General features: G+C 45.4%; 1 protein-coding gene across 1 annotated transcript; it reads left to right on the top strand.

The window, feature by feature from the left end:
* Positions 1-9,553: 9,553 nt before the first annotated feature.
* LOC129376996 (nuclear factor 7, ovary-like) lies at positions 9,554-12,174 on the top strand. The gene is made up of 2 exons (XM_055056723.1): positions 9,554-9,563; positions 10,799-12,174. The coding sequence occupies exons 1-2, from the start codon at positions 9,554-9,556 to the stop codon at positions 12,172-12,174; spliced, it is 1,386 nt and encodes a 461-aa protein (XP_054912698.1).
* The last annotated feature ends 300 nt before the right edge of the window (positions 12,175-12,474 follow it).

Here is a 12,474-nt window from a genome sequence, read left to right as displayed (position 1 = left end):
GAAGAGGAAAGTGGAAAAAAGGGGAAAAAAAAGGGAGGAAAAAAAAGAAGAAAAAAAGAAAAAAAAAAAAAAAAAAAAAAAAAAACCTTGGTATTTTTATTCTATGTTGCATGCCTTCGTGTTTTGTGTTTATGATGTAAAGCACTTGAAATGCCTTGTAGCTGAAATGTGCTATACAAATAAAATTTGATTGATTGATTGATTGATTGGATAAAGAGTGTGCTTCGGACAGTTCCGCACACGTGTCTTGAACTCTCACTTTAGACCCAGTGAGAGTCTAACGTTGTCCATTGTTGCTCTCATGGACTGAGAACTTTAACTTCCTGCTCTTTCCAACATGTACATTAGTACATTCTGGATGCAGTGTATGGTGCAGACCATTCCAAAAGCAGATCTTGAACTCCCTCCACTTTCCACCTCTCTGAGTAAAGCCTCCCTGACATGTGCTGAATCAAGCACATGTTAGAGAGTTGGCTCCCTCACTGACACTCTGCATACAGACTATGCTTCGCAATGTTCCGCCTGCAGTCTTGAACTCAGACCCATCGGAACCGCACGCATGTCTTCTGATGGGTCTGAGTTCAAGACCCGGTGCGGAACGGTCTAAAGCACCCTCTTTATCCAGAGTGACAGCTGGAGTTTTAAAGTTAAACACGGAAGACCAACTTTGAGGTACTTTTAGGAGTTCGAGCGGCTTGATGGGTGAGTGCTCGGTTGGCGCACTGCGTAAAGACATGCGTTGCGATTCTGATGGGTCTGAGTCAAGACCTGCAAGCGGAATGGTCCGAAGCACCCTCTTTATCCAGAGTGACAGCTGGAGTTTTGAAGTTTTACACATGGAAGACCGATTTTGAGGTACTATTAGGAGTTCGAGCAGCTTGATGGGTGAGTGCTCGGTGGCGCACTGCGTAAAGACATGCGTTGCGGTTCTGATGGGTCTGAGTTCAAGACCTGCAAGCGGAATGGTCCGAAGCACCCTCTTTATCCAGAGTGACAGCTGGAGTTTTGAAGTTTACACATTGAAGACCGATTTTGAGGTACTATTAGGAGTTCGAGCAGCTGATGGGTGAGTGCTCGGTTGGCGCACTGCTTAAAGACATGCGTTGCGGTTCCGATGGGTCTGAGTTCAAGACCTGCAGGCGGAATGGTCTGAAGTACCCTCTTTATCCAGAGTGACAGCCGGAGTTTTGATGTTAAACACGGAAGATCGACTTTGAGGTACTTTTAGGAGTTCGAGTGGCTTGATGGGCGAGTGCTCTGTTGGCGCACTGCGGAAAGACATGCGTTGCGGTTTCTGATGGGTATGAGTTCAAGACCTTCAGGTGAATGGTCTGAAGCACCCTCTTATGCAGAGTGACAGCTGGAGTTTTAAAGTTAAACACGGAAGGACCGTCTTGAGGTACTTTTAGGAGTTCGAGTGGCTTGATGGAGTGAGTGCTCGGTTGGTGCACTGCGTAAAGACATGCGTTGCGGTTCCGATGGGTCTGAGTTCAAGACCTTCAGGTGGAATGGTCTGAAGCACCCTCTTTATCCAGAGTGACAGCTGGAGTTTTAAAGTTAAACACGGAAGACCGTCTTTGAGGTACTTTTAGGAGTTCGAGCGGCTTGATGGGTGAGTGCTCGGTTGGCGCACTGCGTAAAGACATGCTTGTGGTTGCGATGGGTCTGAGTTCAAGACCTGCAGGCGGAAAGGTCCGAAGCACCCTCTTTATCCAGAGTGACAGCTGGAGTTTTAAAGTTAAACACGGAAGACGACTTGAGGTACTTTTAGGAGTTCGAGCGGCTTGATGGGTCAGTGCTCGGCTGGCGCACTGCGTAAAGACATGCGTTGCGGTTCCGATGGGTCTGAGTTCAAGACCTGCAGGCGGAAACACTGCGAAGCATAGTCTGTATGCAGAGTGTCAGTGGGGAGCCAACTCTCTAACATGTGCTTTATTCAGCACATGTCAGGTAGGCTTTACTCAGAGAGGTGGAAAGTGGAGGGAGTTCAAGATCTCTTATGGAATGGTCTGCACCAACTGCATCCAGAATGTACTATTGTAAATGTTGGAAAGAGAAGGAAGTTAAAGTTCTCAGTCCATGGGAGCAACAATGGACCACGTTAGACTCTCACTGGGTCTAAAGTGAGAGTTCAAGACACGTGTGGCGGAACTGTCCGCAGAACACTCTTTATCCAGAGAGACAGCTGGAGTTTTAAAGTTTAACATGGAAGACTAACTGTTCCGATGGTCCTTGGGGTACTTGTAGAACTTTCGAATGGAAAGGTGCTCAGTTTACGCAGTCCATAAGAGCAACCAAAAATTTAAAAAAAACAACTCTGAGTGACTCTCAGGCCCTGAGAGACACTGAGACTGACTCTAGGGCCCTGAGAGACACTCTGAGTGACTCTCAGGCCCTGAGAGACACTCTGAGTGACTCTCAGGCCCTGAGAGACACTCTGAGTGACTCTCAGGCCCTGAGAGACACTCTGAGTGACTCTCAGGCCCTGAGAGACACTCTGAGTGACTCTCAGGCCCTGAGAGACACTCTGAGTGACTCTCAGGCCCTGAGAGACACTCTGAGTGACTCTCAGGCCCTGAGAGACACTCTGAGTGACTCTCAGGCCCTGAGAGACACTCTGAGTGACTCTCAGGCCCTGAGAGACACTCTGAGTGACTCTCAGGCCCTGAGAGACACTCTGAGTGACTCTCAGGCCCTGAGAGACACTCTGAGTGACTCTCAGGCCCTGAGAGACACTCTGAGTGACTCTCAGGCCCTGAGAGACACTCTGAGTGACTCTCAGGCCCTGAGAGACACTCTGAGTGACTCTCAGGCCCTGAGACACTCTGAGTGACTCTCAGGCCCTGAGAGACACTCTGAGTGACTCTCAGGCCCTGAGAGACACTCTGAGTGACTCTCAGGCCTGAGAGACACTCTGAGTGACTCTCAGGCCCTGAGAGACATCTGAGTGACTCTCAGGCCCTGAGAGACACTCTGAGTGACTCTCAGGCCCTGAGAGACACTCTGAGTGACTCTCAGGCCCTGAGAGACACTCTGAGTGACTCTCAGGCCCTGAGAGACACTCTGAGTGACTCTCAGGCCTGAGAGACACTCTGAGTGACTCTCAGGCCCTGAGAGACACTCTGAGTGACTCTCAGGCCCTGAGAGACACTCTGAGTGACTCTCAGGCCCTGAGAGACACTCTGAGTGACTCTCAGGCCCTGAGAGACACTCTGAGTGACTCTCAGGCCCTGAGAGACACTCTGAGTGACTCTCAGGCCCTGAGAGACACTCTGAGTGACTCTCAGGCCCTGAGAGACACTCTGAGTGACTCTCAGGCCCTGAGAGACACTCTGAGTGACTCTCAGGCCCTGAGAGACACTCTGAGTGACTCTCAGCCCTGAGAGACACTCTGAGTGACTCTCAGGCCCTGAGAGACACTCTGAGTGACTCTCAGGCCCTGAGAGACACTCTGAGTGACTCTCAGGCCCTGAGAGACACTCTGAGTGACTCTCAGGCCCTGAGAGACACTCTGAGTGACTCTCAGGCCCTGAGAGACACTCTGAGTGACTCTCAGGCCCTGAGAGACACTCTGAGTGACTCTCAGGCCCTGAGAGACACTCTGAGTGACTCTCAGGCCCTGAGAGACACTCTGAGTGACTCTCAGGCCCTGAGAGACACTCTGAGTGACTCTCAGGCCCTGAGAGACACTCTGAGTGACTCTCAGGCCCTGAGAGACACTCTGAGTGACTCTCAGGCCCTGAGAGACACTCTGAGTGACTCTCAGGCCCTGAGAGACACTCTGAGTGACTCTCAGGCCCTGAGAGACACTCTGAGTGACTCTCAGGCCCTGAGAGACACTCTGAGTGACTCTCAGGCCCTGAGAGACACTCTGAGTGACTCTCAGGCCCTGAGAGACACTCTGAGTGACTCTCAGGCCCTGAGAGACACTCTGAGTGACTCTCAGGCCCTGAGAGACACTCTGAGTGACTCTCAGGCCCTGAGAGACACTCTGAGTGACTCTCAGGCCCTGAGAGACACTCTGAGTGACTCTCAGGCCCTGAGAGACACTCTGAGTGACTCTCAGGCCCTGAGAGACACTCTGAGTGACTCTCAGGCCCTGAGAGACACTCTGAGTGACTCTCAGGCCCTGAGAGACACTCTGAGTGACTCTCAGGCCCTGAGAGACACTCTGAGTGACTCTCAGGCCCTGAGAGACACTCTGAGTGACTCTCAGGCCCTGAGAGACACTCTGAGTGACTCTCAGGCCCTGAGAGACACTCTGAGTGACTCTCAGGCCCTGAGAGACACTCTGAGTGACTCTCAGGCCCTGAGAGACACTCTGAGTGACTCTCAGGCCCTGAGAGACACTCTGAGTGACTCTCAGGCCCTGAGAGACACTCAGAGTGTCTCTCAGGGCCTGAGAGTCACTCAGAGTGCCTCAGGCCCTGAGAGGCACTCTGAGTGACTCTCAGGCCCTGAGAGACACTCTGAGTGACTCTCAGGCCCTGAGAGACACTCTGAGTGACTCTCAGGCCCTGAGAGACACTCTGAGTGACTCTCAGGCCCTGAGAGACACTCTGAGTGACTCTCAGGCCCTGAGAGACACTCTGAGTGACTCTCAGGCCCTGAGAGACACTCTGAGTGACTCTCAGGCCCTGAGAGACACTCTGAGTGACTCTCAGGCCCTGAGAGACACTCTGAGTGACTCTCAGGCCCTGAGAGACACTCTGAGTGACTCTCAGGCCCTGAGAGACACTCTGAGTGACTCTCAGGCCCTGAGAGACACTCTGAGTGACTCTCAGGCCCTGAGAGACACTCTGAGTGACTCTCAGGCCCTGAGAGACACTCTGAGTGACTCTCAGGCCCTGAGAGACACTCTGAGTGACTCTCAGGCCCTGAGAGACACTCTGAGTGACTCTCAGGCCCTGAGAGACACTCTGAGTGACTCTCAGGCCCTGAGAGACACTCTGAGTGACTCTCAGGCCCTGAGAGACACTCTGAGTGACTCTCAGGCCCTGAGAGACACTCTGAGTGACTCTCAGGCCCTGAGAGACACTCTGAGACTTTTTTTTTTGCTTTAAAACAAACATTGCTACAAATAAAGCAGGTTGCAGAAAATATCTGAGCATTTCTACGTCAAAACCTTTACACCAAAAAACATCGTGCTTTCCCAATGGCCGTCATTTTGAAGAATTACTCTGTCTACGTCATCACAAGTCCTCTCCTCGAGCATGTTTTCTTTTTTCTGCTTCCGGCTCTCCATTTCTCTGGAGCTTAAACTGCCCAAAACTCTAACATTTGTTTCATATTTTTCACTTTTTCAGAAAATTAAAGCAGGTTTCAAGAAGTCCTGATCGGATTAAAGACCCTCCAAGCAGTTGTCTCACTGCTGCATTTATGTCCCAACTGAACAGAAACAAGTCTGCAATGCTCTCAAATTTATTATTCACTGAGAGGCACTCTGGCCTTGTTGTTCTCATGGACTGAGAACTTTCACTTCCTGCTCCTTCCAATTCTCTTACGTGTACATTAGTACACTCTGGATGCAGCGTATGCTTCAGACCAGGGGTGCTGAGTCCAGTCCTCGAGAGGTACCATCCTGCAACTATCAGCTGCTCCAACACACCTGAATCAAATGAATGACTTGTTACCAGGCCTGTTCATAGCTGAGCCTGGTCTACTGAGTAAGGCTGCAACTTAAAGTTGCAGGACGGTAGCTCTTGAGGACTGGACTTGAGCACCTCTGCTTCAGACCATTCCATAAGCAGATCTTGAACTCCCTCCACTTTCCACCTCTCTGAGTAAAGCCTCCCTGACGTGTGCTGAATCCAGCACATGTTAGAGAGTTGGCTCCCTCACTGACACTCTGCATACAGACTATGCTTCGCAGTGTTCCGCCTGCAGGTCTTGAACTCAGACCCATCGGAACCGAACCCATGTCTTTACGCAGTGTGCCAACCGAGCACTCACCCATCAAGCCACTCGAACTTCTACAAATACCACAAAGTCAGTCTTCCATGTTAAAGTTTAAAAGCATGCCTTAAGCAGGCTTTGAACTAAGAACAAATGGACAGCAACCCAGTCTCAATCCACTGTGCAAACCAAGCATCTGCCGATCTTGTCGTTCGAACTTCTACAAGTAGCATGCCTTAAGACCTGCTTAAGGCATGCTTTTAAAGTTTAACATGGAAGACTAACTGTTCTTAAAGAGGTTGTGCTCATAAAACGAAGACAAGTTCCACACTGATTTTGTTTTTCTTTTTGAAACCTTAGCTGGCTCTGTGTTATGGGTGAGTCTAAGTTCCCGCGTAAGGCAGACTGTGCTCCTAAGCACAGTCTGCATCCAGAGAGACAACTGGAGTTTTAAAGTTTAACGTGGAAGACTGACTTTGTGTACTTGTAGAAGTTTGAATGGTAAGATCAGCAGGTGCTTGGTTGGTGCATTACATACAGACCGGTTTTTGTTTCAAGGCCTGCTTTAGGCATGGTTTTAAAGTTTAACATGGAAGACTAACTGTTCCGATGGTTCTTGGGATACTTGTAGAAGTTTGAACTGAAAGACCAGTAGGTGCTCGGTTGGCGCACTGCGTAACATATGCGTTGCGGTTCTGATGGGTCTGAGTTCAAGACCCGGGTGCGGAACTGTCCGAAGCAACCTCTTTATCCAGAGTGAAAACTGGAGTTTTGAAGTAAACACGGAAGATCGACTTTGAGGTACTTTTAGGAGTTCGAGCGGCTTGATGGGTGAGTGCTCTGTTGGCGCACTGCGTAAACATATGCGTTGCGGTTCTGATGGGTCTGAGTTCAAGACCCGGGTGCGGAACTGTCCGAAGCAACCTCTTTATCCAGAGTGAAAACTGGAGTTTTGAAGTTAAACACGGAAGATCGACTTTGAGGTACTTTTAGGAGTTCGAGCGGCTTGATGGAGTGCTCTGTTGGCGCACTGCGGAAAGACATGCGTTGCGGTTCCGATGGTATGAGTTCAAGACCTTCAGGCGGAATGGTCTGAAGCACCTCTTTATCCAGAGTGACAGCTGGAGTTTTTGAAGTTAAACACGGAAGACCGACTTTGAGGTACTTTTAGGAGTTCGAGTGGCTTGATGGGCGAGTGCTCTGTTGGCGCACTGCGTAAAGACATGCGTTGCGGTTCCGATGGGTCTGAGTTCAAGACCTGCAGGCGGAATGGTCCGAAGCACCCTCTTTATCCAGAGTGACAGCTGGAGTTTTAAAGTTAAACACGGAAGACGACTTTGAGGTACTTTTAGGAGTTCGAGCGGCTTTTTTTTTTTTTTTTTTTTTTTTTTTTTCCTGTTGTGGGCAACGGGGCCCGGCGATACACGTGGTTAAACGGACGGCGGAGTCCGGCGGTAACAGGCGCTTAAATTCCGTGTCAAAGGGAAGGGGGAAGAAAGGGAAAGCAGAGGGAAAAAAAAAAAAACTTGGTATTTTATTCTATGTTGAAGAGTTGAAGAGAGTCACTCAGAGGATCAGAGTGAATCTGGACTGGGACAGAGGAAAGCTGTCCTTCTCTGATCTGGATACTAACACACACATACACACCTTCACACACACCTTCACACACAAGATGTTTTCCATTCTTCTGCACTAATAAAACTTTAAAGATGGAACCGATGAAGATCTCAGTGATGAAGCAGCAGCTCTGATGATTTCAGCATGAAGAACAAAAAGTCCAAATATAACATTATTGATCAGATGATTGATAATATAGTTTGCTGGTTTGGTGAATTTATTATTGTCATTTTTAAACTCTGTTTTTAATCAGGAAACTGGAGACTTTTTCACATCTTTCTGTGTTTTCCACTGTAATGTTTTGAACGTTTATTATTTACATGTTGATGTAAATAAATTAGGTTTTTTTAAAAGTTGCTCTTTCAATTTTACTTGTGATGGATTATAAATGAAAACTATCGCAACATGCATCCACATATCAATATAATTCCTTCTGGTTAAATAGTTATTGTTTACATAAATGTTGTAGATTTTCATCCATTTCCAAACCTGAATTTTTGTTTTTCTTGTTAATTTTGGAAGAATTTCATGTAACAAATATATTAATGGTTTATAGGAATAAATGTTTATGAATGTCTGTTGTTTACACAAAACAGCAAAAAAAAACCAATAAAAACAAATAAAGTTACACATTATTTCTTCATAGATGGCTTCAGATTAAACATGTATCAATAAATGATGCATTAATGTTTCCTCTCACGCTTTCTGATGAAGAAGACTTGAATTTATTGGTCAGAGTGGAGGAACACCACCTTCATGTCTTTAAGAACCAGTTTACGGTCCTGGAGTGGCATTGCCAGTCTCCAGATCTGTTGGAGACACTGTGATATAATTAACCAAATATTTGTTATTCTCATTAATCTTTATAATGTATCTTTATTTTATGCTTTCCTTTTAGTAATCTCATTATAGGATTAAGAATGTTTCTATATTGTTGAGTTGCTGGAATGCTGTAAAGCTGTTACTGTGAAGATTTACTACCTAATCTGTTTGATGTGTCTGGAACGAGATTATCACGTACAAGATAATTGTGTTGCATAGAAGGAGTGACATACACAGTACACATTCTCAAGGTACTGTCTTTGCATTTCCTAAAGGTTGTTTGTTGTTTCCCTGGGGTCGTAAGTTCAGTTACTAAGACACTGGGTTGTGTGCAAACGACTCATTCTTCCTGCCAGGCTGGATGTTGCCCTGGCCATCCGAGGTGACAGACTCATTGCTTCAAAGATAAAAGAAACACAGATCCCATTGTAGTATCCTGGTCTTGAGTGTTTGTATTTGGTTTTGTATAGAAATCAAACACTTAGTTAGTAAATGAGAACTGGTGCTGTAGCTGTGTGATGAATTGTTTTCCCTCCCTTTAGAGTTAGAGCATCCTTGTGATTAGGGATCCTGACAACAAAAAAGAGAGGAACAGACAAATGTGCTTCAGAGCAGTAGGAGATTGTAACTGGAGCACATCTCTGTCTGTTCTCCTCGCGAGTAGCAAGAATACCGACTCTTTTGTCTTTTCTGTCTTTGTTAAATATGTTCAACAGGTGTTAACCCTAACAAGATCTAAATCCCATAGAAAACCTTTTCAGGGAGTTGGAAGCCCCAAACCATCTCTGCTCTAGAGGAGATCTGCATGGAGAAATGGGCTAAAATACCAGCTACAGTTTGTGCCGAAACTTACAGAATACGTACAGAAAATGTTTGAGGTGAACTTTTGCTATTAACCAAATACTTATTTTACATCATTTGCAACTAAATACTTGAAAGAAATCAGACAATGTGAGTTTTTTAGATATATTTTCTCATGTTGTCTCTTATTGTTGAGATGTAAATTACAGACCTCTTTCATCTTTAGAAGTGGGAGAATTTGCACAATTGGTGTCTGACTAAATACTTTTCCACCCACTGTATGTTAATTTCAACATTTCTCATGGGGATCCAGAAATGTTCAGACGATCAGGACAATGCTTCAGATTCAGTGGAAATCTGGATTCAAACATCAGAATCATGACTTTGTTACAAAGCGTTGCATTACAAAAACACTAATATGGAGAAAGGTGAATGATTTAAGGTGAACAGGGATGAATGCTAAGGCAGGATGAGCCAGAAAATGGATCAACTTGTGACACCTGAGGGAAAACGAGGCTGTGGGAGCAGAAAGTGATGAATCAGGTGTGGAGTCTGTGGCTGTCATGATGACTCCCACCTTGGGCAGACAGTGATAAATAAAGTCAGCTGATCTCTATATCACTTAACGCTCGGCTTCATATGTTTAGATAACCTGAGACCTCCTGCACCGCTGCATTTAGCAACATTATCAATGGCTGGGATGGTGAAACGAGCTCAGAGAGGCTTCAGAACCAAAACTTAGAAATGTATAAAATCTAAAATAATCAGATTCAACATGTTTATGATGTGTTTTGTAATGGTAACCAATCATTTTACAAGAAAAGGTTTTACTATTTGTTACTAAGTATGTTTTTATCAAAACTGACAAAAGTCACATGTATGGTCGCTCAGTGCTCCATGTTTGGGCTCCTCTTATTTAACACCTACAAGATACTTTTAGCTCATGTTATAACAAGAAATAAGATTAGCTAGTGTCGCTGTGCAGATGATACTCAGCTCTACATTATGATGACTTTCAGTGTCTCTGTACCATCCAAGAACAAATCAATACATGGAGGTGCAATAAATTTGTAGGTATTTGAAAAAACATGAAAGTGTTGTGGATATTACTCCATCAGCAATGGAGGAGTATTGATAGTGGGTTTCTATTATACTTTTATGTCTTTTATTTTAATTTTCAGAATTTTTAAAATTTTAATAGGATGTACATTTACAGTACCTGCAAATACAATATCTCAGTTTTAGAAACATTGTAAAAATGTCAGAAAATTAATCAAATTTGCATCAAAGCATTTTTTATTCTGAACCAAATTAGCTAGAAGGAAAAGTTTCCCTTCACATCAACCATCATCTTCATCCCAAGTGTTTTTTCTAAAAAAAAGATTTAGAGGAAATCCACAAGAGGGCGCCACATCTTTCCCTCAAGTCTGGAATTCAAGCAGGAATGCTTGAAAAAAAGACAGGAAAACATTCAGAGAGATAAAAAACTCAAAGAAAACACCGAGGACCACCTTTGTCACCTGCCGTCCACCAAACTACCGACTCAGGAGAGACTGAAGGCGACCAGAGAGAAAACGCAGGAACCAGACACTGGAGCACAGACTGCTGCTGGAGGAAAATAAGGAAATCAAAGCAAAGTAAGAAAATGAAGTTGCTTTTGGAGAGAAACTGACTTCCTGGTTTGACGTTCTGTCTGCTGTGTTATTTAAGGATCCTGTTCTTCTGTCATGCAGCCACAGCTTCTGTAAGGAGTGTCTGCAGAAATATTGGAGAGAGAAACCAACAAGAGAGTGTGCAGTTTGTAAGACAATATCATTCATCAAAGATCCACCACGTAATCTGGCTCTGAAGAATCTGTGTGAGACTTTCTTACAGCGGAGAGAGAAGAGAGCTTCAGAGGATCTCTGCAGTCTGCACTCTGAGAAACGCAAACTCTTCTGTCTGGACCATCAGCTGCCAGTGTGTGTCGTCTACAGAGACTCAGAAAACTACACCAGTCACAGATTCAGACCCATTGATGAAGCTGCTCAGCAACACAAGAAGAAGCTTCAGGAAACTCTGGAGCCTTTAAAGAAGAAGCTGGAGCTCAGGAAGAAAGTTCAGGAGGAGTTTGGTCAGACAGCAGAACACCTGAAGGTCCAGGCCCGACACACAGAGAGGCAGATTAGGGAGCAGTTTAAGCAGCTTCATCATTTTCTAGCAGAGGAAGAGGAGGCCAGGCTGGCTGCACTGAGGGAGGAAGAGGAGCAGAAGAGAGGGATGATGAAGGAGAAGATGGAGGCTCTGAGCAGAGAGATAGCAGCTCTTTCAGACACAGTCAGAGCCACAGAGGAGGAGCTGAGAGCTGAAGTCTCATTCCTGCACAACTACACGGCTGCAGTGGAAAGAGTCCAGCGCTGCCCCCTGCTGGAGGATCCACAGCTGCCCTCAGGAGCTCTGATAGACCAGGCCAAACATCTGGGCAACCTGGCCTTCAACATCTGGAGCAACATGGAGACAGTGGTGACCTACACTCCTCTGGTTCTGGATCCAAACACGGCTGGTAAAGAACTCCATCTGTCTGAAGATCTGACCAGTTTGACTTTTGCAGAGAAACTGCAGGTTCCTGATAATCCAGAGAGATTTTATAATTACTGGTCTGTTCTGAGTTCTGATGGTTTTAACTCAGGGAACCACAGCTGGGATGTTGATGTTGGGGACAGTGAGGACTGGATGCTTGGTGTGATAGAAGAGTCTGTTCAGAGGAACGGAATCATAAGGTCTGGATTGTTGGTTATATTGTTCTATAAAGGTACATACTATGCAGAGTCTCCACCAGCTCCTTCCACTCGTCTCTCAGTCCAGAAGAATCTCCAGAGGATCAGAGTGAATCTGGACTGGGACAGAGGAAAGCTGTCCTTCTCTGATCTGGATACTAACACACACATACACACCTTCACAAACACCTTCACTGATAAGATGTTTCCATATTTCTGCACTATTGATAAAACCTTAAAGATTGAACCGATGAAGATCTCAGTGATCAAGCAGCAGCTCTGATGATCCAAATCAAAACTTATTGATCAGATGATTGATTTTTTTATTCATTGTATAGTTTGCTGGTTGGGTGAATTTCTTATTGTCATTTTTAAACTGTTTTTAATCACAAAACTGGAAACTTTTTAATATCTTTCTGTGTTTTCCACTGTAATGTTTTGAACATTTATTGTTTACAACTTGATGTAAATAAATTAGTTGGTTATTGAAAACTTGCTCTTTCAATTTTACTTGTGATGGATTATAAATGAAAACTATCACAACATGCATCTACATATCAATATATTTACTTCTGGTTGAATA

Source organism: Poeciliopsis prolifica, unplaced genomic scaffold, assembly GCF_027474105.1.
Source record: "Poeciliopsis prolifica strain line A6 unplaced genomic scaffold, Auburn_PproV2 SCAFFOLD046, whole genome shotgun sequence".
NCBI classification, from domain to species: domain Eukaryota; kingdom Metazoa; phylum Chordata; class Actinopteri; order Cyprinodontiformes; family Poeciliidae; genus Poeciliopsis; species Poeciliopsis prolifica.
The sequence above is the reverse complement of the archived record's forward strand: the minus strand, read 5'-3'. Positions and strand labels throughout refer to the sequence as shown.